General features: G+C 54.0%; 3 protein-coding genes across 13 annotated transcripts in view; 1 reads left to right on the top strand and 2 right to left on the bottom strand.

Annotated features, from left to right (window-relative positions):
- Positions 1–3,516, bottom strand: part of IFT172 (intraflagellar transport 172) — a 50,692-nt gene extending 47,176 nt beyond the window's left edge. Inside the window, exon 1 of the mRNA XM_085316699.1 lies at positions 3,437–3,516. The gene's annotated coding sequence lies outside the window, so the exon portion shown is untranslated. The remainder of the gene's footprint in view (positions 1–3,436) is intronic.
- On the top strand, positions 1–17,388 carry LOC146589192 (low density lipoprotein receptor adapter protein 1-like). Of its 4 annotated transcripts, none has more exons than XM_085316705.1 (9): positions 9–144; positions 2,810–2,952; positions 3,475–3,587; positions 4,525–4,639; positions 4,969–5,041; positions 5,456–5,568; positions 6,528–6,577; positions 7,887–7,927; positions 17,137–17,388. In XM_085316705.1, the coding sequence occupies exons 1-9, from the start codon at positions 60–62 to the stop codon at positions 17,151–17,153; spliced, it is 750 nt and encodes a 249-aa protein (XP_085172831.1). In that variant the 5' UTR covers positions 9–59; the 3' UTR covers positions 17,154–17,388. The 4 variants fall into 4 exon arrangements, with proteins under 4 accessions (XP_085172832.1, XP_085172831.1, XP_085172830.1 ...); XM_085316704.1 differs by lacking the exon at positions 17,137–17,388 and adding an exon at positions 11,564–11,650; XM_085316703.1 differs by lacking the exon at positions 17,137–17,388 and adding an exon at positions 8,092–8,349.
- On the bottom strand, positions 3,461–24,790 carry FNDC4 (fibronectin type III domain containing 4). 8 transcript variants are annotated; one of them, XM_085316709.1, is made up of 8 exons: positions 24,690–24,790; positions 19,068–19,183; positions 18,337–18,541; positions 17,375–17,464; positions 15,926–16,059; positions 11,667–11,769; positions 7,027–7,103; positions 3,461–3,537 (listed from the first exon to the last, which is right to left on the bottom strand). In XM_085316709.1, the coding sequence occupies exons 1-7, from the start codon at positions 24,760–24,762 to the stop codon at positions 7,048–7,050; spliced, it is 777 nt and encodes a 258-aa protein (XP_085172835.1). In that variant the 5' UTR covers positions 24,763–24,790; the 3' UTR covers positions 3,461–3,537; positions 7,027–7,047. The 8 variants fall into 8 exon arrangements, with proteins under 8 accessions (XP_085172835.1, XP_085172840.1, XP_085172836.1 ...); XM_085316710.1 differs by lacking the exon at positions 3,461–3,537 and adding an exon at positions 4,709–4,811; XM_085316714.1 differs by lacking the exons at positions 7,027–7,103; positions 11,667–11,769 and having other exon boundaries at positions 3,472–3,537.
- Positions 24,791–24,796: the final 6 nt, after the last annotated feature.

The following is a 24,796-nucleotide window of genomic DNA, read 5'->3' on the forward strand; positions in this document are numbered from 1 at the left end:
CYCCGCTCTCCGGCTGCCGCCGCGGCTCTGGCTCCGGCTCTGTTCGGCTGGGCTCCACCATGGAGGCGCTGCGGGCAGCGGGACGGGCTGTCTTGCGGAGCCCGCGCCTCGCCCGGCACGGCCTGGGGCTCCGCCGGCGGCGCAGTGAGTGCAGGCGCGGGCGCGCGGCCCCTGGCCTTCCCTGCTCTCCCCTCCCGTCCCCGCAGGGCCGCGGCTGCCTCCGCCCGGGCGGCAGCATCGCTCCGGCCTGCCTCGGCGCCAGAGCGCGGGCAGGGAGCCCCGGCCCGGTGGGCCCTAGGACGCGGTGGTGGCCTGCCGGGGACAGTGATGTGGGGCTGAGGCGGGTGGGCAGTGCAGTGGGGCAGCGGTGTGGGATCAGGGGGCAGGTTGTGGGGCAGGTTGTGGGCTGCTGAGGCAGTCTGGCAGTGCCATGGGGCAGCAGTGTGGGGTCAGGGGGCAGGTTGTGGGCTGAGGTGGGCCGGCAGCACTGTGGGGCAGCGGTGTGGGATCAGGGGGCAGGTTGTGGGCTGAGGTGGGCCGGCAGCACTGTGGGGCAGTGATGTGGGATCAGGGGGCAGGTTATGGGCTGAGGCGGTCCAGCAGTGCTGTGGGACAGTGGTGTGGGATCGGGGGCAGGTTGTGGGCTAAGGCGGTGGGGCAGCAGTTTGGGATCAGGGGGCAGATTGTGGGCTGAGATGGGCTGGTGGTGCTCTAAGGCTGCTGGCTGTACCCTCCCTGCCAGCAGACTCTTGCCCCACTTTCAAATTGAGGCTGTGCTCTTCAGCAGGCTCAGAGACCTCAGGGGCCACATCGGGGATGCCCAGGGTGCTGAGCGCGGGGATGTGCCATGCCTGTGCCTGTCCACGACAGTGTCCCTGCCTATGTGGGTCTCAGCCTGCTCCGGCCTCCCTGAAGCTGTGCCCAGTCCTGTGCCAGCAGGCATGAAAACACATGCAGTGAGCATGGCAGATCTGGACATCTCTCACAGGCTGCTGTGCTGTTAGTCATATGGTTAGCTCCTGGGTACACCAGGGCTCGTGGGAGCCCCATGCTGTGGACAGGCTGTGCCTGGGCTGCCTCAGTCATGGCTCCCCAAACACACATCTGGGCAGCAGAACTTGCTGCAGCAACCCCAGCATGCCTGGGCTGTTCTCCAAGATTGGGGTGAGACAGGGCTCTTCTGGCTCAGAGAGAGGTCTCTGCCACCTGCATGGTACCAAGGTGGATTCCTGGGTAGCTGCAATTCATGCAAGAGCATGCTGCACAAATAAGGTCTCCTGCTTTCCCCATGGGCTCACATTATCCCAATTATGAATCAGAGTTTTCTGCAAGTGTGCCAGTAATGTTCTGGAACTTAATCCCAGGAAAGAGATGAAAAATAACCCTGAAAAGAATTAGAATAGAGTGAACAGTAAATCACCGAGCAATCCCAAAGGGAAGCGTGCAAACCTGGTGTTTCTGACAGGCCAGGTAACTGCTCTTGTCTTGTCCTCTTCCCTCTCTCTGGGCTGAATCCCCAAGAGTAAGGAAGACGGATTGTGGCTCCCAGGCTGAAACTGGAGAGGCCCACCCTGCTGTGCACGTTGCTAACATGCGCTCAGTCACCCTCTTTGCAGAGCCCCTGGATTTGAGGAAGGTACATGTGTGGTAACAGCTACTTCAGCTCTCCTTGAAAACATCACTAAGCAGTGCTTGGCACAAGGGAATTGTTCCTCTGTGTGTGGCACTAGTATGACAAACAACACTTTTGCCTTTAGTGACGGTGAGTTTTGTGTTGAAGTCAATGACTTTGTCCTGTGGGAACAGAGGTTAATTAAATAGGGGCTTCTGTGGTGCTTCCTTTGCATGTCCTCCACCAACAACAGTGGTGACTGACTGACTGTAGGGCCAGGGCTCCATCTCCTACTGGCATGTCCTGCAGTGCAGGCAGAACACATTAGCAAAACTGTCTGGTTTCCTGAGGAAGCTGGACATGCTGCGGACTGTCCCTAGGGAATCTTCCTGAGTGGACAGGCACTCCAGGTATTGATTTTTAACTGCAGCAATGGGATTTGAAAAGAGATGGCACAGGAAATGGAGGCCAAGGCTCTTTCATTCCATGACCTCCACAGTAGTGTGTGTTGGAGCTCTCTTCCTTTGTGCTTTGGAGTTCATCCATGAATCATTTTTTCCTGGAAACTCATGTTTACATCCTTGAAACATCAGCCTGAGCTCTTCCTTAACACAGAGCCTGCATGGTGTAGTTGCTTCCCAGTCACATCTGCTTGGACTGAACATTGGACAAGCTGCCTCTTTCCTGGCAGCTCCCAGTTGCAGGTCATTGCTAACAGAGGATTTGGCTTTGATTACACTGGGGCAACTTGGATTTTTTTTTCTGAATGAGTAGGGCAGCAAATGCTGCTGTTTCTGAGTTGTGACGGTGGCTTAGGTGAGTGAAATGGATACAGTACAGAGCATGTGCTCTGTACTGCCCATTTCACTTCTAGTGAAGTTGATGATACCAGGAATGCTTGGTTTCTATGGATAGCACTGAACACCATGCAGCATCTGAGCCCTCTGCAGATGGACAGAAACTCACCATCTCTACTAGCAAAGCCTGTAACTCCAGAGCAGAGGGCTAAAAGCTTTGAGGGTGAGCTGTCATCTCATTCCACTCCTCTTCCAAGGACATTATAGAGCCGACAGAGTGGCCTGCTGCATGCAGGTAGCAGCACCATTACTGAGAGCACTGAAGATGAAGTAGCTCTGCTGGGACTAACTGTGGACTGCTGGCACGTGGCTCATGCTGCTATGGCATTTGTCTTTGCAGAGCTCCCTGAGAGCTGGGCTGATATGCAGGAGCCACTGCTTGAGGGGATGTGCTTCACGCTCAAGTACCTGGGTATGACGCTGGTAGAGAAACCCAAAGGAGAGGACATGGCAGCTGCTGCCATCCGCCGGATTGTTGCAATGGTGAGAAATAGCCTGGGGGCCTTGCTGTACCTGAGTATGGAAGGGCCAGTTCAGGATTCAACCCCTAGACTGAGAAAGTGGCTGTGTCCCAACTCTGCACCCCAGCAAGGGACCCTGCCATACCCAAAGGAAGTGGTGTGCAGGAATCTGGCCAGTCTCCACCTCTGCACCATGGAGAAAGCTGTCTTTCTGCAGAACAGTCACTACTGCTTGCTCTCACACCTGAGAGCACCCCAGGAGTGGAGCTTTGTCTGTTGCTGTGTGGAGAGGTGGGAGAGGTGCTGGGGGAGATGGGGCTTGTCCTTTCCTATGAGCATGGCAGTAGCATGAATGGACCCTGGGAGTATTCTGTGCATGGCATGCCTGATCTCCAGGCTCTGCTTTGCCACCTCTGTGACAGGAACCCTTTACAGTGGGGCCCAGGTGCACAGCGCCCTATTTGGAGTTTGGGTGACTGGTGCTGATGAGGGGTGAAATCACTCACCAGGTGTGCAGAGGTAACTGGTGTCTCTCCATTGCCAGGCACGGGTGGGAGCTAGGAAGTTCCAGAAGGTGATTCTGACAGTGTCCCCGAGGGGCATTTCACTGCAGGATGCAGAGACAAAAGAGATGGTTGAGAACATCTCCATCTACAGGTAGGCATGGCATGAGTGGAGGGCTGAGATGGGCAGTGGGTTCACAGAGGGCCAAGATGTTTCCCAGCAGTCTGCTGGAGACTGGTAGGATCTTGAGCAGCCAGGGAGAGCTGGAGCTTCCATCAGTGATACCATCTACCTTATGCCTTCCTTCTGGCTCCCTGAGGTTAGTGCTCTCTCCCCTACTGTGCCCTGATAGCATTGGCTGGGGTTGAATGCAGTTGGGGGCCTGGGTGGCCCTGTGTCTGAGTCAGTCTATCTGCCATTTCCCTGGGCCCTTCCTGTATCCTTTGGAAATCAGCAGGCTGTTGGGGCTGATGGGATCCGCAGCTAGGATAGGATAGCGTGTCTGCATCTCCAATGACACAGGACCCCTGCTCTGGCTGCAAGGGGATAATTTATTCAGTTTGGCTGCATGCAGTTGCTGGGAGAGCTGTTACGGGAGCTTTCTGCCACTGCCAACTGTGCTCTGGCTGGGCTAGATGTCCATGGGTGTTGAGTGTTGGGAGCACAGATGCTGGTTGATGGCTGCATGAGAAGCAGATACAGAGCATCTCCTTGGTGCAAAATTTGATCTCAGCACTAGAGCAGATGTATCAAGGCAGACCATCCTACTGCCTTACCTCCCATTTTGTTCTTGGGGGCAATTACCTGCCCTTCTGTGCTCCTTTTTTCTCAGTGCTTGAGTTCCCTTCTCTGCTTGAACTGGACATCAAAGGTTTGAGGAGTTCACTGGGGCAATGCAAGAGGGAACACATGTGGTTGCAGTAATCTCTCACCATCTGGGCAACTCTCTGGTCCTTGTTGGGGCACTGGGCTGTCTGGTTATGGGAGGCAGATGAAAGTGTCAGGCTGTCAGCACTGCTTGTTGGTGTGTTGGGACAGCATACTGGTGCTGGGTTCTCTGCTGCCCTGAGCAGCCCCTCTCTGTCTGCAGGATCTCCTACTGCACAACAGACAAGCTGCAGAACAAGGTCTTTGCTTATGTTGCCCAGAGCCAGGAGAGTGGGGCCCTGGAGTGCCATGCCTTCCTCTCACCCAAGAAGAAGATTGTAAGTACTTCCCTTCTGTTCCTGGCCCTGTGAGGTAAAGGCTGGAGCAAGGCCCTTACTTCTCCCCCTTCAGATATGTGCTGCACATGTGGGTCCTGCAGAGGCAGGTGGTGAATGATGGGAGGCTCTTCTGTCCTAGCTGCTTTGGCATCTTCCCTTGGGGATGGCTGGCCTAGGTGGGTAGACAAACAGCATTGAATTCTGGCCTTCCACGTGTATGCTCTATAGGGAAGGACAGTGAGGCCTGGATACTCTGAGATCTTGAGAGGGGGACGAAGGTCCTGGCTCTGGGGCACAGACGAAAGCAGGCACTTCTTTCTTGCCTGCAGGCCCAGGCTGTGACTCTGACTGTGGCCCAGGCCTTCCAGATGGCGCTGGATCTCTGGGAAGCAGCACATACAGGTAGGAGGAATTTCTCAGATGTCTCCTTCTGTCTAGCCCTGGGATCAGTCTCCAGTGCAGGACCCTGTCTTGGGCTGTGTGGAGGAGAGAGGCTTGCTGCCTGGCTGGTGAAATGTACCAAGCAGGAGGAGCGGTGTCCCTGCTCCTGTGCTCTCTGCTGCTGCCCTATCTGAGGAGCCTGCCCTGCCTCTGGCAGGGAGCAGTTCCCTGATGAACTCTTTTGCATTGCTGAGCTGCAGCACAACTCAGGGCCCTGTGGGACCTTCCTTGAGCAGGGATCCCCCAGCCTTGTTTGCACCCTTCCCAGAGCACAGCAGCACTATCTGCCCCTTGCCCATTGTCCTGCTGTACATCCTCTGCTGTGCCTTTTCCAGGTTCCCAGGCACTAACTCTGCTGCTTTTGCCCTGTCCCAGGCTCTAGGCAGGAACAGCCCCTTCACCCTTCATGTGCTTTGGAGAGCAGTGAGCCCAGCAGAGCAAGTGAGCCAGCCCCTCTCAGGAGCTCTCCCTTCAGACACCAGTTTGGGGTACAGTATGTGCAAGTCTGGTCCATGCCCAGGGCTGTCTCACACTAGCACAGGGACAGAGTAATCCCTACACAGCCTCCTTCTCCCTGCTTGCTGAGACCCTGTACATGCCTGCATGGTCTCCCTCACATGTAGGGGCCTGACATGGAGAGGGGCACTCCATGCTCTGCCTGGCTCACAAGGCAGGAGCAGTTCCTCAAGTGGTGTTTGCTCTAGGAGCCTCCTGTCAGGCCCAGCACTGTAGCAGCCCTCAGCCCTGCTCTGCTGGCAACTGTCAAAAAGGGAGCCGGGACAGTGTCTCTGAAGGAGAAGGGTCTGTGTCCGGTTGCCATCTGGCTAGTCTGGGCTAAGCCTCAGCCCTGCCTATGTGTACTATACGCATGGTATGTCCAGAGCTGGCTGGGGCAGTGCCAGTGTTGCTGGGCTTTGTCCTCACTATGTCCCTATCCAAGAGCTGCTGGACACTTAATCCTTAGCCTCATGCTTTCAACTCTGTCCCAGACTGGCAGTGCTTGGGCTCATACTTGCTTGCAGCCTGCTCTCAAGTGGTCCTGGCTGTGCCTGACCCTCCAGCTGTAAGACATGCTCACCCTGGTCCTGTTTCTGGGCAAAGGTGTGCTGTGTGCAGCAGCTGTCTCAGCTTCATGGCTTGTTTCCTGCTCACACCTCACGTTTTGTGATCTGCTGGCTGGTCAGATGTAAGGAGACCTTTGATCTGTCTCTCCCTGTTGCTGTGTGCCTGAGCCCTGAGGATTGCCGCAGCCCAGCCTTGCAGGTGCCCTCTTTGCCCCCACTGCCGGTAGACAGTTCTTGCCTGTCCCATATATGGTTGGTAATTGTGTCCTGTGAAGGTGCTGGGGGATTGCCCTGCCACCCCAGAACAGGCTCTGAGCAGTCCCACCTGCTTCCTGGCAGAGGCCTGCTCAGGCAGTGAAGCATGTTTTTTTTTTGTTTGCCAGGAGGAGGAAGAGGAGGAGGAAGACGACAACCTTGATGAAGCTTTATCTGGGTAGGTGGCAAACTACTGCTTGTATGCAGGGAGCCTGCTGATGAACTCTGTTCCCATTTCTTTCTCTGTGCCCCATGCAAAAGGGGAGCTGCTGGGGCCATGGGCATGGTGGGAGCATGGAGGACATCTGCTTGGGAGCAATGAATCATAGAATCGTTAAGGTTAGAAGGGACCTCTGAAGATCATCTAGGCCAAACCTCCCTGCTCAAGCAGTGTCACCTAGAGCATGGCAGACAGGGTTGCATCCAGGCGGGCTTTGAATATCTCCACAACCTCTCTGGGCAAGCTCTTCCAGTGCTATGTCACTCTCACAGTGAAGAAATTTCTCCTCATATTCAGGCGGAACTTCCTGTGCTTCAATTTCTGCTCATTGTCTCTTGTCTTGTCACAGGGGACAACTGAAGAGAGTTTGTCCCCATCCCCTTGACACCCTCCCTTCAGGTACTTACAGACATTGATAAGATCCCCCCTTAGTCTTCTCTTCTCCAGGCCAAGAATGGGGAGTGTCCTGCAGCTTCCTCTGCCTCTGTCAACAGAGGTGGGGTGAATGGCAGGGCGCTGAACTGTGGAGAAGCAGATCTTAGCCCAAAATGTAACTGTGAGGGACAGACACTGACCTTCAGCAGGTATCCAGAGATGTAGCTCATTCTAATTCTGCCACTCTCTGATGAGGCCAGCATGTATGGAGATGCTTCTCAGGTGGGTCCCAGAGTTGCCTTCCCTACCCCATCTCCTCCCACTGATTTCTCCCCTACTGGAGACTAGGGACTGCACTGAGCTCAGACCAGCATGGAAAGTTGTCTGTGCTGGCTCTGTGTGGAAAAAGACCTGGGGTTGAGCTTGCTGGTGTCTGCACTGAGCTTAGGAGGAGCCGATAGTACCATACTAGAAGTGGAGTATTAACCCATAGATCAGGCACAGGTGCCTGTGACTCTGTGGCAGGTCTATGACATTGTGGCTGTTCTCTGCACACCTGGCAGTTGATGCCTCATGGGACTGTTAGCACCACAGGGCTGAGTATGCCCTGAACTGGCAGTGATAGGGAGCCAGTACATACACAGACTGGAGCTGTGCACATGGTGCTGTGACGGGGCAGCCCTTTTTCTATGGGAAGTCCTCAAGGGAGATGTGGCTTTGCAGTCTCTGTACAGACTGGCCTGGGAAAATGGTTTGCTAGCAAATGGGTTAGGGCTTTTTGCAGTCTCAGTGCCTGAAGTTACTGTGCCATGCCCATGGTGTGCGAGAGTCGCAGGCACAAGACACTCTCACTGCTTGCATGGATGTGATGGTTGTTTTGTTCTCTTTAAAGCTGCGTGGAGGAGCTGGGGAGGGAACCCTATAGCCCAGCAGGTAAGCTCCCTCCTTAATTGCTACATTGCCACATCCCTTAGCATGTCTTCTGCAGAAGCAGGGGGGCAACAACTCTCCTGGGGAGGTCTGCTTCCCCACCCTGGCCGTGTTGGGTTCCCAACCCCACATCTCATGAACTGGTGCTCCCTTCTTTTGCTTTATAGTGTCAGTGCCTCCTGTGCCTGGAGTGAGCTCTGCTGCCACACAGCTACCACTGAACTGGCCCCACCTGGGACAACCCCTAGACAGCTGGAGGCAACTGGGAGGGGTTGGAGAGCTCCCCACACCCGACCCCAGCATTGCCTGCCCTACCGCCCCTCTGGGCTAAGAGAAGTCTCTGCAGCAATGGACCAGCCACTCAGGATTCACCCTGTGCCTGTGCCCAGGCCAGCCAGTGCCTGCTGGTGCTTCCCATGCTGCCCACAGGCACAAGGTCCACACGTGCTGCCCTTGTGCAGCGCAGACTGTGCCTGCTCCTTGCCCTGCTCTCCCCTGCATGAACTGCCTTGCACTGCACCACTCAGGCTAAGGGGATGGTGCTCCCTGCTTTGCCCCTGTGGCCTTGTCTGCTCGTGGTATGGGCCGCATGGGCACGGCTGCCCGACACGCTCTGGGCCTGCCTGAAGCAGCCAGAACACCTGAGCTGCACTGAGTTGCCATCTCCCCTTGGAGGCTCCTGCTCTTGCCATGGGGTGACTGTTGGGGACCAACTTAGGCAGAGCAGTCCTCGGGGATGGTGCTGGACTTGTGACTCGAGAGGGCATGTAGCCCTGGGGGAGCAGTGGCTCCTGGCCTGGAGCAGTGATTGTGGAGGACCCTGCCCCTGCAGTTCAGCCCTATATGCTCTCATGAGTGAAACAAACTGCTTTTTAAAAGAAAGCTCTGCCTTTGTAGTGAAATAAACTTGAGTTTTTTACTGTTGTCATTTGGGGATGAGCTTTGGATGAGGACTGTGGGTGAGGGTGTTAGCTATGGTGCCTCTGCAACACTAGCCACAGCAAGGCTTCCTGGTCCCCAGCAAGGGCTGCAGTATGGCTGAGATGACAAGGAGCTGCCCTTGACCGCTGGTKTCCTCCTTGGCTGCCTGCCCGGAGGGAGCCATTCGCCTTGTGTGGCACGCCATCATGGCCCAGGGTGGCCCTTGTCCTGCTGCCTGGAGGAAGCTTGCCCAGTGCATTTCAGGCACAGAGCTGACATCTGAGCAGGCTGAGGACAAGGGGCCACAAGCCCTCTGTGCCAGCTGGCTTCATCTTCCTCTCTCTCCTGCATACTTGCTCTGCCCTGGGGTGCTTTGGCCCTGCTCTACCCTTGGCTGTGGCCCAGGGACGCTGGTAAGATACTTTGTTTTTGCCTCAGAGCAGAAGAGATTGCAGCCAGCAGGATGCCTGATTTGTCCTGCAGATGTGGTGTTTGTAGCTGCTTCCTGGACAAGGGCTTGGTGCTGAGTTCCTGCACGTCACAGCACTGTCTTCCCTCTGAGGCTGATGATGTTAGGCCTCCTCAGCCTCAGCCCCAACTAGCCAGTGCTCTCTGTGTGCAGTTTGGAGCTGATCTGCTGGGGAGTTGACAACAGGCATTGCAGGAAGGGTTGGAGCTCTAGGAAGGGCTGGGCCTCTGTGGGACAGTCAAGACCTGGGCACCAGTTTTCCTCACCTGTGGTTTTGCATGTTTGAGCCCTGGTCTCCCGTCTTCCCTCAGCAGGGGCTTGTAGAGAAGAGGATGTTGTTCTCAGCCCTTTCAGGTTCCTGCATTCAGGACTGATTGACCTGGTGGTGTTGTGGGTTTAACAGTTCTTGGCTACCAGCCCCATGTTGAACCAGGTTAACTGCTTGGCTGAGTGCTGCAGTTAGTGGGGGTGGGGGAGGTGGTATGTGTGTACACAGTACTGCTGCTTACCCTGGCACGTGCTGATTGCTTCAAAGGCTCCTTGCTCGTGTGATATGAATAATTGCTTTTTCTGTACCATCTCCTGCAACTTGGGAGGGCAGTGCATCACATCCCCAGATGGTGGCAGTCCGGGCTGTTTAATCATCTTTCTCTCCGCTGCTACAGGACTATGCTGTCCTCTCCACTTTTGATGGAGGATGGACAGAAGCACATGCAATAGTCTAGACAGAGGCACCCAGCAGTTTCTGCTATGGCACAGTGTGTGCTCAGTTTATTAGTCCTTTTCTAATATTTTCTATTTTACTTTTGGAAGAAGGGTGAGAAGCAGGGCAATGGACCTACTGAGCAGGGTAGCAGTGGTCCTGGCAAGCTGTCCCAGTGCTCCCCATAGCTCTTGCCTACAACTCCTAGCTAGCTCCCCTTGCTGTGTGTGACCAGGCATGTGCATGTGATGCTAGAGCTGATTCCCATGTACTTTGTATGTACGGTGACAGCATTTAACTTGCTCTGCTAGTGTGATAGAGGGCCACTAAGTCTTTCTTACCTTGTCACAGCTGGTTTTCTTATGTGCTGAGCTCAGTTGTGTAGGCGCATCAGGACATGTGGTTGCTGCTGTATGCTGCTTGCTGTGGCTATGTTGAACACCACAGCCTGCTCAGTTTCCTGCAGGACTCCACTGGCATCAGCCGTGCAGCTGTTCCTAGCTTTAACCAACTATCACTGCAGTGAATAGACTGCCTTACCACTCCCTGACTTGGCCTTAAACTGAGAGACAGAGAGAGAGAGAGACAGAGAGAGAGAGAGACAGACAGAGAGAGAGAGAGAGAGAGAGAGAGAGAGAGAGAGAGAGAGAGAACGTGCATATACATGCTCACTTGGTGCGGGGGGCTTTTGCCAAGACTGTTGTTCTAGCCATGTATAAGCCAGTAGCTAGTTCACTATCACCTGCACATGTGCTAACACTTTCCAACACCTCTAAAGCTGGTGCGGTGGGTTTGTGCTGTATGTGCCACACAGTCCCTTCCTTGTGCCACTGCATTACAGCTCAATGCCAGTGCTAGCAGTGAACATCGGGGGCAGAGCAACCTAGAGGCCTTTGCAGCCACAGTAGCAACTCCAGGCCATGCTCAGTGTCCATTATGGTGCTGGTGCACTGTCTGTGGGTTTGTGGGCTTCACCTGCAACCCCTCTCCCCCTTCCCAGCCCCATGGCCTACGTTTGCTTTGTACCCTGCTGGGCTCACTTGCTGGGCACTCGCTTTTACACACCTCACATACCATCTTTATCTGGCATTGCTGCTGCCTCTCCTGGGCAGTGCTTGTCTCTGCAGCTCTCCAATCCTGCCTTCGTATGAAAAAGTTGTTGTTTGTTTTGCCTCAACTCCCAGTCCCAATCTTACATTTAACATGCCAGACTTTTGTGGTCTTTTATTTGGCCACAAACACTGTATCTTGACATATGGCTTTTCCTCCTTCTACCTGTCTCCTTTACTCCACTGTGCAGTTATGCTGCTTTGTTTCAGTGTGTGCACCTTTAGTCTGTTTAAAGGCTTCATGCTGATGATGGGTGTGTCTGCAGTGACCAGCTGGGATAGCACCACCAAACAACAGAGCTTTTTTTTGTTAAACAAACCAACCTCTTTGTGTTTTCCTGACCTGATCTCCCTAATTATTTAATGCACCTCCCCTACAAACAAAAGTAAGCTGTTAAAGCGAGATGGCTTGGCATAAAGTTCTCTCTTCTCTGGAGCTATGACTGCGGTCCCTGCAGCCTGAGTTACAGTACTGCACAGCGGGCTTGCAACACACCATGAAGGCACTTTTCCTGTGCTGTCCAGTACGCCTTGCCTCACCTGACTGTAATGTGGCATAGCCCTCTCCTGTCAGCAGCCTGTTGCCATCTGGCCTCATCATCCTTCCCAGCCTCGCTGCATGGATGTCTCTGGTCCCTGCATCCTGTTCAGTGTGTGGAGAAAAAAAAAGCACTTGTGGTGTCATCTTCAATGGGAGAGGTCTGTAATTACTCTGCACTTAACTGCAACTCATCCAGCAGCACATGGCCCAGCCTACAGCACTGGCACCCCCTCAAAGGCCAGAGATGTGAAACTGCCTGGGAGACCTGCTCCAGCAAACCATGGGCTCTTCTGACACCTGATTGGAACAGGTCTCCCTCTAAGGCAGGGTACACAGAAGGGTAAGAGGCACTGGTGCATGTGACAGACAGACAGACAGACACACACACACACACACACACACACACACAGACACACACACACACGAGGGCAAGAGGCACTGGTGCACCTGAGACATGCACGCACACACACATGCTTGTGCAGACCTGCAACTTTGTGGGAACAATGCTGCCTTTGAGCCAGGATGCTTTTATTGAAAAGACCTGCCACAGGAAGTCACTCACTCTACCCCTTCCCCACCTAGTTCTGCAGCAGGAGTTAAGCAGCATCCAGAAGGAAGAGTCCTGAAAGTGCTTTGCTGGGAGGTTTATTCCTGGAAGACGCTGGATCCTGGATGCTTGAATCTAGGGCTGCAGAGCCAGCACCCCCAGCTCCGATGCACAGGGTGGAGCAGAGAGCATGGAAGGCAGAGCAGCAGCAAGGCTACCAGCTGCCATCTCTGCAGCAGAGGGGAGCCTTATGTCCCCCCCACCCCAGCAGGAGGGCATGACTGGGCCTTGGCCTCTGACACTGAGCAGCACAGATACCCAGTGACAGACTTCTGCCTGCAGGTGCTGGGGAGCACACAAACACGGTCCAGATGCCACCTCTTCTGCAGCCCAGTGTAGTCAATGGCTCATGCTGTCCTTGCATGGCCAGGCAGACTGGCTAGATTGCAGAGAGCCAGAGGTCTGGCGGCTGTGGGCATGTACGGCCAGCCTTTTCCCACAGTTCTGTGTTGCACCAGCCAGCCTGGGACAGGTCATGGGGCCAGCTCCAGGAGAGAGCATCAACAATGACCATGTGCCAGCAGGATAGAAGGGGCCAGGAACGGGACTTGACACTGTTGGAGCTGGAGTTGTCCCCAGAGCACTGATGGGCTCCACAGTCACATGGAGCACAGCCAGTCAAGACCTTGCTGGGTCTCACTACACCATCTCCAGGCAACACAAGCAGCACACGGCTTGCAGGGTGCCCAGCAGCTCCCCCACATTTAGCTTGCATTTGCCAGGACTGTTTTCCTACTAGGGAAATGTCAGTACCACAGTGATGCCCTCACTCTGCCTGCCCCAATGGCTCTGTGGGGCTTGCAGCATCCCATAAGGCTGCTTCCCCACCTGCTGGCACTCCCTGCCCCAGCCATGTGCTCTGCAGCCCAGCCAGGCTGTGAAGCACCACCATCTCATTATGCACTGCATCCTTCTCCCCATGGCAGGGAGAGGCCTTGGGAGCCCCCTGCACTGCTGGGGGTGCAGAGGAGCCCCATGCACCAGCAGGGACCTGCTGTGCCTAATGGGCCCAGCCCCACAGACAAATCCTCCTGCCGCGTCACTGTGACTTCTCTGGTGGCGTTGGAGCAAGCGCCTGCACTGCCCCATCCCCTCCCTCTTGGGGCTGAAAGGGGAACGAGCTGTCACCCCTCACAGGCACGCTTCTAAGCCCAGACACAGTGGCTAGAGTAGGGCCTGCTCCAGGCTGCCTGCTGGGCAGGAGTCTGGTGTCATGCCGCTGTGCCCAGGCCAATCTAGTGGGCAGGAACACTCCAGGACTGCAAGCTGGAAGGAGTGTGAGCCTCTCTGCTCCCCCAGGCCTGCCCCCCCCCCCCCAGGCTGGAGTTGTGGCTTCCCCTCCTTGCTTAGCTCCATGCTCCTCAGTGGCAGGGGAGCGGGGCCGGGCATTGCATGCACGGCTCTGAGCTAGCTCCATGCACGTTCCCAGACAGGCGCCCTTGGTAAAGCGTAAGTTCTGATATGCAGATCTTCGCATGCAGAATGCCAGGCTGGGCGCTCAATGCTGCCTCTTCTTCCTAGGCCTGTTTTCGGCTTTGGCAGGATGCCCAGGACCCCAGATGCCAAGCTGGTGCTGCACTTACACCTCGATAATATTGACAGAGGGGGACTTCTTCTACGGGAGAAAAATCTGCTTTAAGACCTTGCTAAGTCCTTGGGATGCAGGTCATGCAGCAAAGTCCCCTGGCAGGCACCAAGACCAGCAGGCTTCCTCCACTAAGGAGCTGCCAGCTGTAGCTCAGCCCTCTGCCCTAGGCAGGGGTTTGCTGCTGCAGCAGAGACCTGGCTTCAGTATCTCCCTAAGGAGACGAACCCTGAAACACCAGGAGATGGAGCCCTTTGCACTGAGCTGCCCTCCTGGCAGAAGGGTCAAGTAACTCAGCTACATCATCCTGCCTCACCCCAGGTGAGCCCCATCAATCACACTGCACCCCACTGGCCAGGAAGCCCTTCTGCCCACTGCTGTGCCCTAATGCTCCCAGGTAAACCAAGCATCCTGCCTCACATTCTCTGTCTCCAAGGCTTGCAGACCTCTGGTAGCAGACTTCTGCTCTGTCATAATAGTAGCTGTGCTACACTTGATGCCCTTGGACAGGAGAGAGGTGCAGAGCTCAGAACAAAGCAAAAAAAAGATTAGGAGGACATCTGCCATGGGGCAGAGAATCCATGAAGTGTGAGATGACAGGAGTGGAGGGACAAATGAAGCCTGCTGAATGCCAGACACATCCCACAACAGCTCTGGAGTGCACCAAGGGAATTAAAGGCCACATGCAGTGAGGTGGGTTTTCTCAAACACCATCACAAGCAGGAGCTTTCCTTTACACTAAAAAGATCGTGCTCACTTAATAGCACAGCAGATGATAAGTGAATTCAGAGAAGTTGCTGGGAAGGGAAGGGGTCCTGCCTGCTGCACATGCATTTTGCAGCTCATTTGGGCTCAGCCCGAGCCCAACAAAGTGGTAGTCCTCATGGCCATACTCTGCAACAGGGCTCAGTCCAAGAGCTGCAGTGCTGTCTGCTACTTCACAGCAGCTTTGTCCTAAAGCCAGCAGGGGAAGGGGATACAGAGCATAATTACATCGCTGCTTTTTATTTCCTATGCCTTCTTTCCAGCTTTGTAATCAAGGACTGCGAGGATAAACTTGCAGTGTTGTCACCTGAAGAATGCCAAGAACCTGGTGAATGCAAAGGTTGCATTGAGGTGCAACCTGTGTAGGTGAAGATCTTAGCAAGCAGCATGAAGTGGCTTGTGCACCTGCCTTCGCAGCCCAGTACAAGTGGGGTCAGCTTGGAGGAGGGATCCAAGAGGAGGGCAAGGAGTAGTTGGGGAGCTGCAGAACATAGAAGAGCAGAGTGTACTGGGAGTTTGAGGTCCAGACAGGAAGTTTATGCCCCCAGAATCTTCTGGGAACCAAGGAGACATGGAAGCAGAGGAGCAGGTGGGCAACACGGAAAGCAGAGTTGGCACCATTGACAGAGGAGGCAGGTGAGACATGAGGACAAGCTTAATGCAAGATCTCATTACAGCATGTGCACTAGGGCTATAAATCACTGTCAGGCATTAGAAGGAGAAGAGCCAGGTACCAAGGGAACAGCCAGATGAATGGGCCACTCTCTCCCCACCCAAAAGCTGTCTTAGGCACTCCATTGGAATGGGGAGAAGACTCTGTGGTCCTTCTCAAGAATGAGAAGGACCTTCTCATGTGTTGATGGCCTAGAACTGGCCCTCGTGAAGGCTGAAAGCCATCAGAGATGGGCCAGAGCAGGAACCACAGGAACAGAAGCCCAGCTTGACTGCCTCCCGCCTGAACAGGCCAAAGCTGGACCTGTTCACGGGATGCAGAAGAGGTGCAGCCTTGGAGGAGTATAGTGACAGAGCAAGGTGCTGGCTGCTGCAGTGGGAGAGTAAAGACCACCCTGCAACCTTGGAGCCATCCCAACTGATGTATCCAGCCCTCCCTTCTACCGTTTCTTCTGCAACCACAGGGCACACACAGCCCCAGCCAGGCCGAGGCTCACTGCATTCCTTGGTTTTGGGGGCAAGAGCACAAGCTGGGGCATTCCTGTTTCCAGAGGGAGCCAGAGCCTGTCCAGCCACCAAGCTATGGCAGACATTGCACATTGCCCCTCCCACCAACCCTCCCCACTCACCTTGCTCCGCAACAGCCCTCCAGTAGGCCGCTCTGGCGTGCTGTGCTCTGAGGATGGCTTTGTCTTCTCCTTGTTGTTGTTGGAGTCATTGTCCTTGATTATGTCGTACTGTCTGCAGAAGAGGGCAATCACCGCTGCAAAGAGACAAGCAGGGGTGAAGGGCTCCCTCACAATGGCTGCCCCCTGCATCCCCTCCTCACAGCATCCCAGCTGGAGAGAAGGCAGGTCCAGGGCATTTCCAGGTGCTAGTCACCCACACCCTCCATCTGCACAGGTGTGGCCAGGCAGTCTCCTCCAGCAAAGTATTGTTGTGGCTGCAGCTGTCAGGGTATGCATGAAGGGCATGAGATGCCAATTTTTCAAGGACAAAGCAGACGTTGAGGCACCCAGAGACGGATAGCCCTTGGGGTCAGTGAGCAGCTGAGTAGATCTGAGAGTCTCCAGCAAGGCACTAAACTTATAGCCCTAGTAGTGTGGCTTGGTGCTTGCAGCCCTCGGGAAAGGCAACCCGTAACTTTGTCCTGCCCTGCAAATTGATTGCGGGGTCACTCTTAGAGTTTTACAGTGCTCATCTCACACACGGCATGTTGCACATCTGGTGACCCCAGATTCACGACTGTAAAGCAATGCTTTGAATAGTAAACATTACATGTGTTGGACCACTGGACCCATTCAATCCACAGGTGTGTTACAACAGCCACCTGCTGACTGGATCTGATTTCTCCCCATTGGTACTCTGACACACCAATCTGCACTGGGTATGCAATTACCAGCATCCATTTTGTGTTTTCCTCCACTGCACTATAAAAGTGTTCAACGTCAAGATAAGGAGAGACTTCTGCAAGATATCACTACAAAATCCTCATTTACTGGGTAGGGGACAAACGATTTCCCATTCACAGCAGCTGTGTGTGTAACCAGTCAGAAGCTGCCTGTTATCCCCAAGCTTCCTTTTTCCCAGGGCAAACTGCTGTTTCCCAGAGCACTGGGAAGAGCATAGCTTTAATCAGGTGTTGTGCAGGAGGAGCTCACACATCTTGCAATTCAAGCAGACTGTGGCACAGCCACTACCAGTCAGCAGCAGTGTTACCAAAAAGATGTCAAACAAGCTAACTATGGTCCAAGTTACATCCTCGTTAATGCCAACTCTGGTGCTCCCTACCCTGTAATTCTATATTGCTTGTGTCACACATTGTCTCTTGCTCTTCCAGCACAGCAGACAGACTAGCCAGGCCATATGCTCTGGGCTGTCACCGTGTGCAGTGGTGGCTGCAAATCCTCATCATAACCTACTGGCTCAAGCTCCTACAGTGACTCCATGGACTCAATGGGAAGGAGGATGCCAAGCCTGTATCTGTATTCCTCTGCACCTTCTGAGCCCCACCTTCTTTGCAGACTACACATCATGCTCCTGTACCAACCTGCTGAGACATTGCTCACAGCACTTACCTGCCCACATGAGCAGCACAGCCACAATGATGATAATCTCGCCTGTCTGCAGCTGCCTATCCTTGTCCAGCCCTTCCATGGTGATGTCACCTGTGGCAAAGAGCACACAGCAGGGTTTTCAGCAGTCACCCTCCCACCAAGACCAGCTCATGGACTAGCAATATACAAGGGTCTGTGAAGGAGCCTCCGATGATGGAGGCCCACCTCCCACACCCCCAGATAAGGTGCAACACGATACCTTGCCTGGGGAGAGGACATGCAGCATGAGGCTGACATGTCAGACAAACCATTCTCCCTGCCAAAGGATGTCAGGGTTCCTGAAAGTTTGTGAAAGTTCAAATGAGGACTACACAACACATGGAGAGCTTACTCACTATTTAGGGACTAGAGTAGGCTGGGAAAGCCCTGAGTTGAAAACAATATTGTGGAAAGATTCCTATGTACTTGTCCTTTTATACTATTCCCAAGTCACTGGCTTATGGTTAGTACTGGTGACAGGATCCCAGGCCCATCAGACTCAGTCTGGGTGTTATCTCTCTTGGATTCACGATTAGCATTTAGGAGACCCTGAGGCAAGAGACACAACACAGATGTGAAGGGTAAAGGGGATGGTTGGGGCTCTGGTGTTTGTCCTTCAGTGTTTATCCTTGCAGGATGGTAGATCTGAGACCCCATTCAATATTTGTTTTCTATAGACAGCAGTTTGGATGTGCTGTCCACAACTTGCTTAACTGGATAGGTTGCCGAGACCTGGGATAGGAGGATTGTAGGTCAAGGTTTGGGGACAATATAATGAGCATAGTGGACACAACAGCAGCCTGTACAACCTTTCTACCATGCAGTCTGCTGTCCAGGACAGCATCCTCCTCACAGTATGCTGCATCCCTGCTCCACATGATGTGGAGATCTCCAGGTGTGGTACCACTACTGGCACCCGGGCAAGCTGGCAGAAGCTGCCTTACCTTGGTTGGAGCTGTTGGAGGGGAGGCGGTCAGTCTCCTTCAGCGTTCGGAAGTGGACACGCTTGCTGGCCTGGCTTTCTCCATACAGGCCAATGCTCTGCACCTGGATGATGTAATCAGCATCTTCTGCCAAGTCCCACAGCACGCAGGCCCTGTTGGTGGTGTTCACCTCCCGGATGAAGCGCTGCATCTGTCCGTCTTGCCGCTGCCAGAGCGAAGAGCTGTCAGCTCCCAGAGGCTCTTCTCAGCTGCACCAGGCACAGGCCCTGTCTGTAGGACTGTGCTGGGCACACTGCCCATGATCCTCCTTTCCCAAGGGGTTGTCCATCCTGGGGGTGGCCAGGCTGGCCAGCACTTTGCTATGCAGCATTCCTGCAATGCCCAGGAGCCAAGCATCTCCATGGAGAAGCCCCTACCACCTGAGGCTGTGGAGGTGGAGCAAGGCAGGCAAAGAAGGGTTACATCAAGGCTGGAGTGCTGCCCTTATGCAGGAAAATCCCAGGAAGCCCTTGCAAGGACAGCTGCCCCCACCACAGCCCACAGTCTGGTGCTCCCCATCAGGATAGAGCTTTCAGATGGGGCACTCTGGCATGGAGTGCCCCACAGAAGGGGTGCCCTCAGGCAGGTGCCGGAGGAGTTCCAAACTGTGGCAAAAGCCAGGGTGGACACAAGAGCATGGTGGTAATCATTGAAGGTGGTCCCCTAACCACCTGGGGACAGAGCCTGGATACCTGCTGTAAGATTGCGTAGCCGATGACCACATCTCCTTCAGGGACATCCCATGAGACAGTGGCAGAATTCGCCTTCAGCTGTGTCACAGTCACGTTGACAGGGGATGGTGGCCTGTCTGAGGGAGCCAGGGATGGACCAAAACAGGACACAGGAAATGAGTCAAGGAAGATCTCTCAGAACATGTGTTTACCCGTGCACCCAACCATGCAGGGCCATCCCCAACACCTGCCAACACAGCAGCAGGTTTGCCAGAGCTACAGAGAACAGCTTTCTCTGCAGGTCTGTATCAAGGAGAGAAGTGGCACAGCAGGCCACGAACCTGAGCCCCCACTAGCAGGTGATGTGCATAGCACAGCACTTACCAGGCTGGTAGGCAGCTGTCTACATGCAGTGGGGTGCAGGTGCACTGCTCAGGTGCCCCTCTGTGGCATTACTTTGATGGCGTTTGCTTGCTGCCTGGGGCTCTTCCCTGCTTGGCTGCTGGTGAGAAATATGCTCACTGCCCACCTTGCCTCTGCACTGTCCCATGGCAGAGAAGGAAGATAAGCTTGGGAGGCATCTGCCCAACTTGCTGTTCCCTGGAGGGCCTGCTTGCAAGGGCTGACATGGCCCAATGCAGGTACTACATGTTCCATGTAAAAGCAGTTAGCAGTACTGACCATGTACAGCAGTGCAGGCTGCCAGACCCAGCTCAGGACACGAAGAGCTTGGCAGGCTCCTTCCACCTTGCAGACATTGTAATGGAAAATGCACAGAGGCCTGTCCTGAGCAACAATTACAAAGCATTACACTGTTTAAGAGACCATCGGGGCAATTCATCTAGTCCCTGCGATTAAAATCACATACAGAGAAAAACCCTTACAGTCAGTCTTGGAGCACTGCAGGGGCTCTGCCATCAGAGAGGAAGATGACGTTCGCATAAACTCTCCATGAGAACAGCTGCTTGCAGGTCTGAGGTACCTTCATGGTCGAGCAGGACACTGCTGCTCAGACATTAGTCTGCTGGAAGGTTACTGCATTCAGCTCCAGCAACAGCAGAAGCTGGGCTGCCTGACATGACCTGCTCCTGCTCAGGAGGTACTAGAAGTCTTTCTTGGCAGGCAAGCCCCACATTTCTGTAGGGTCCATAGAGTCCAAACAAACCTACATTTAAGCAATTCTACAATCAAGACTGTGATGGTAAAATCAGGCTTTTCCAACTCTGGGGCTGCCCTGTGGATGCACACATAACAGATGCCTGGCACACCACCCAGAACTGCGTAGGCAGCAGCACAGACACAGTATTTATATATCAACTGTGACAGAAAAATGGGGCAGCTTGGAATAAACACACTATGCAACTCAATCTGGCCATCTCGTCTGCCTGGCATTACTCTGCTCTAGAGCAGGGAGGAAAGCCCAGTACAGAGAGCAGAGGACAGAGCTGACTTTTCCAGCAGTGCAGTGCCATGGACTGCAAAGCTAGCTGCAGCAAGGCAGCAACACTCAGTCATTGCTGTCCTGTGAGAAGCTGGCCTGACTGTCCCAGAGTTTGTACCAGTATCATTGTGAGATTTACACAGTAACTAGGATCATGGCAGGGTCCTACACAGGTACATGGAGCTGCACACAAAGCCTTCTGCCTGAAAATTATACACTGGAGTGTGCAAAAGAAAGACACAGAGGCTGCTGTTCATGTGTCTTCTCTCTCTGTAAACAAGACAGTGTCCTTCTACAGGCTGCAAGCATGGCACAAATTCAATGTTGTGATTTATATTGGGAAAACAAGCCGTGAAAGGCAATGGAGAACAGAAAAAAAGACACCAGTAACCAAACTAAAAAAAAAAAAAGTTATAAGAGTGACAGGGAAAGGTTATTTCTTCCGGTCAGCTGTTAAAATGCATTCATTTGTATTTGAATATATCCAGCTCCATAACAGATATAATCAGGAAAAGACTGGCAATTCCCTCTCTGGCAGACGCAGGACTGTGGTCTGCCAAGGATGACTAAGAAGGACTGGAGGGTTACTCACAGAGCCCAGAAAAAAACTCCCAGAGAGACCCTGGGGCTAATTGTGTCCCCAACCAGACCCTGCTGCATTACCAGGAGATACTGTCATTGGAGACAACATCAACAAGGACTCCATAGGACAAGCCTTTTCTTCAGACCAGAAGGCTGAGGAACTGGACAAGATTCAAAGACACTCATGTATCTTCTATCCTGTGGAGAATGTGTCTCCTTAGAGTTTTGCCAGTGAGGATGCTGTTCATCAGATACATCTCTAACCTGTGAGAGAGAGTGTCTGAGACACGTCCATATCTGCGTACCTAATCCTCCCAAAAGCCAAGAGGAAAACAGGCTGACCAGAGCTGCGGTTCCAAACTTGACCAGAGCACTTGTATTGTGTGCACACTGGTGCTGAGCTCTGCATGGATATGCTCTGACTTTTTGGTCCAGCCATGGCCAGTATGAGAGTACTACACAACCAACAGCTGAGCTGCAGATAGTACCCTGTCAGCTAGCAAATATCTGCTCTCTTGCACTGTCCCAGGCAGAATTTGAAGAAAAAGTGTGTTGCCTGCAAAATTTATCCCTGCCTTTAGGAGAGAGATGGGTATCCAAGGCTATCACTATACTAGTAAATGCAACGGGGTCAGGAATGGCTCAGAAATCTAGTGATCTCTACCATTGGATTAAAATGGTTCCTGGACTTCTTTGGCCTGAAGCAGGTAGCATACACCCAAACCACTCCTGGGCATGGGTCAGGAGCTAGCATGAACCATTCATGGTTCCTAGTGGGTAGTACTAATATGATCCCCTCTCTGGAAGTCAAGAGTTTAGTGCTATGAATGCAGCTAGACTTTGCCAGTTGGCCTCAGGCCAAGAACAGGATCTGGTGATTCAAAGAATGTATCTACACTAATAAATTAAGTAGCTTTTTACATCTAACAGAATGGAAAAGAGTCTGAGCATGTCCAAAGTGGGTGGTTTGGCTTCCCACACCTTTAAGTGGACTTGGGAAAATTAAAACTAGGGTCTGAGATCTCTGCAATGTGAGTCAGTGGATGAAGCCAGTAGCAGGCTCCCCAGTTTGCACAGGAATTTCTGGGCTTCTGTAGAGAGCTTAGCCTGGTCCAGTCCAGCATTTCAAGCTGGGGATGCTGACACGTGGCTCTGGAACTAGGTCACTTTCTGATGTGAGAGAGAGAGAGCACTGCACTGATCCATGAGCCATGCTGTTGGGCCCACATGGGGCTGTGAGTATTGCTTTAATTATACCTAGCCATAGCTTGCACAGATGCTTTGTAAGGACCTTTACTCACTGGAAGAACCAGTGTGCCCGGGATGGGTACTACCCTGACATGAAACTGCAAAGAGAGTACAACTAGAACCAACAGGCTTTGCTCTAACACCCACAGACAGTCTCCAAATGCCCCAGCTTGACAGAGAGGAGGGTAAGRTAACATGGGGGCAGAGCCACAGCAGGCACAGCTGGTCAGACCTCATGCGTTGTAAATACGCCTCTTGCAGGTTTTAGGCAGACAGAACCTTTGTGACTGTGAGAGCTGAAGGCATCCAGGCTGTAGTTCTTTGGGGGGAGGGGAAGGGGGAACAAAAACAAAAATAGTGTCACTTGGTCAGTTTTCAAGTGACTCTGTGAAGACTTTTTTGAGCATATAGGATTTGCACACCTAGCAGGAAGAGATCTAATGGCAGAAACTGAAACTAGTGAAGTTCACCCTAGAAACAAGGTGCAATGTTTAGCCCCCAAAGACGTGCAAGATGAGACCTCATTGGAAGTCATTAGGACAAGACCTCCAAAGCACAGCTCACACCACAGAAAGTTTTGTGCATTATTCCTCTGTCAAGCCTAATGTTCTCCAGCCTGCTCTACAGCTGAGGTCAAAGCAAGCTTATGCCAGAACTGCTGCTGTAAAGATCTGAGAATGCAATAACTCTAAAATTTCACAGGCTGAAACCAACTATTAAAAACATTCCTGTAAAGTCAAGATCCTCCAATACCCACCAAGCTCTCTGGGAAAAGCATGCCACAGTTAAGCCCTGCCCAATGACTTAATCACTAATGATTCTGCATCATTTGTAAGTTACTCTGCTTGCACTTTTTATTAAAGCCATATTAACAAGTGGGCACCAGCACAGGAAGAACAATCATTTATGGCCTGATGCACCTTTTTCTAGCATCAATACAACAATACATTTCTTTCCGGCCTGCCAAAAACATGGGAATAGTTGGTTCTGCGCAGTGGATAAGGCAGTACTGCAGGCTGAGGATGGGTGGCAGGAAGGGCTGTTTGTGGACAGCTGAGCATTGGACTAGATCTGCCTCACAACCCAGCTTGGCAGGCTTGAGAAGGAGCCAAACAGATGCCCTTAAGGGGTGGCACTGGCACATGTGGCTCTGCACAAGGACAAGGCAGAGCTCCACTGGTGTCCTTCTCACCCTGTTGTGACTCCAGAGATGATGACCTCACCTGCCCCTTGGCCCATGCCCTTGGGACTGCTGCTCAAGGGCACGCAGATTTTTGTCCAACTTACGCCTGCAGTGGGGAGGCAAGCCTCAGATTTCATATCTAAAAATAACTGGCCCCATTTTAGAACCCTGATGGCATTTCTTCCTGTATCCTGAAGATCATACTTTGCAAGGAAATTGCCAAGGGACACGAGGCCAAGCACAGAATGGAGCAGTTCCACCATGTCAGGAAGCAGGGGGGAAGCAGGTGCTTCATACTGGTAATTTAAATTAATACATCAATATTCTCACAAGGGGCAAATGGAGAGGCAGCAGAAGGTTGCCACTGATAGGGTATTCAGAGCAGCCACAGGAAGGGACAGAGACACCCTGGGTGACCTCAGCATCAGCAAGCGCCAACGCAACGATGGCATGCCGGAATGCTAACCACAGGGACTGGGAATGCTAACTGCAGGGACATGCATGCGGCACCGAGCATCCGGACTCCGCAGGACCAGTTCCCTCGGGACCACCACTCTGGTGAGGAACAGGGGTGGCAAACAGGCTCCCAGTGCAGGGAGGTACAGGGGCAGATCTCCACAGCCGCGCGCAGAGGAGCACAGCTCCGCGAGCTGAGGGTGCAGGCATGACCCAGGTTCCCACTCCAGCGCGGGCTGCCGGGGCAGCGTGGCGGCACGGTCGCGCTGGGCCTGCCGAGGCTCGGAGAGCGGTGAAAGGCAAGGCAGGCTCCTGAGCCACGGCAACCGGCACGGCGCTCCCCGGCTGGGGGTATCCAGAGCCGGTGGAGCGGGAGGGGAAGTCTACCCCGTGGGCCGCGCCGCGCAGGTCGCCCTGCCGGGGAGGGGAAGGCGAAGGCGAAGGCTGCCCCGAGGGATGGGGCCGGCGGGGGGCCCCGTCCCGCGGCACTGGGCACCGAGGGGGTGAAAGCAGCCCCGCAGGAGGGGCCCTCATGTCCCGGGCCCAGTCGTAGCGGCAGGGGCTGGGCACCCGCGCCCGGCCGCGGGAGTAAGGTGCCTGGGAGCCCGGGGCAGCGGGCCCGCCCGCCGGCAGCTCCGGCCYGCCCCGGCCGGGCATCTGCTGCCGGCGGGCCTGGCCCAGAGCGGGGCTCCAGCCCGGCACCCCCTTCCCTCGCGCCGCCGCCCGCACTTACTGGCCCGCACGAGGCAGATGTCGCAGCTGAAGAGCACCAGGACGGGGTTGAGGTACACGGAGAAACGGGCCATGGCGGCGGAGCGGGGCCGGGCCGGCCCGACCCGG

Source organism: Rhea americana, unplaced genomic scaffold, assembly GCF_003343005.1.
Source record: "Rhea americana isolate MKP2758 unplaced genomic scaffold, rheAme1 scaffold_479, whole genome shotgun sequence".
NCBI classification, from domain to species: Eukaryota; Metazoa; Chordata; class Aves; order Rheiformes; family Rheidae; genus Rhea; species Rhea americana.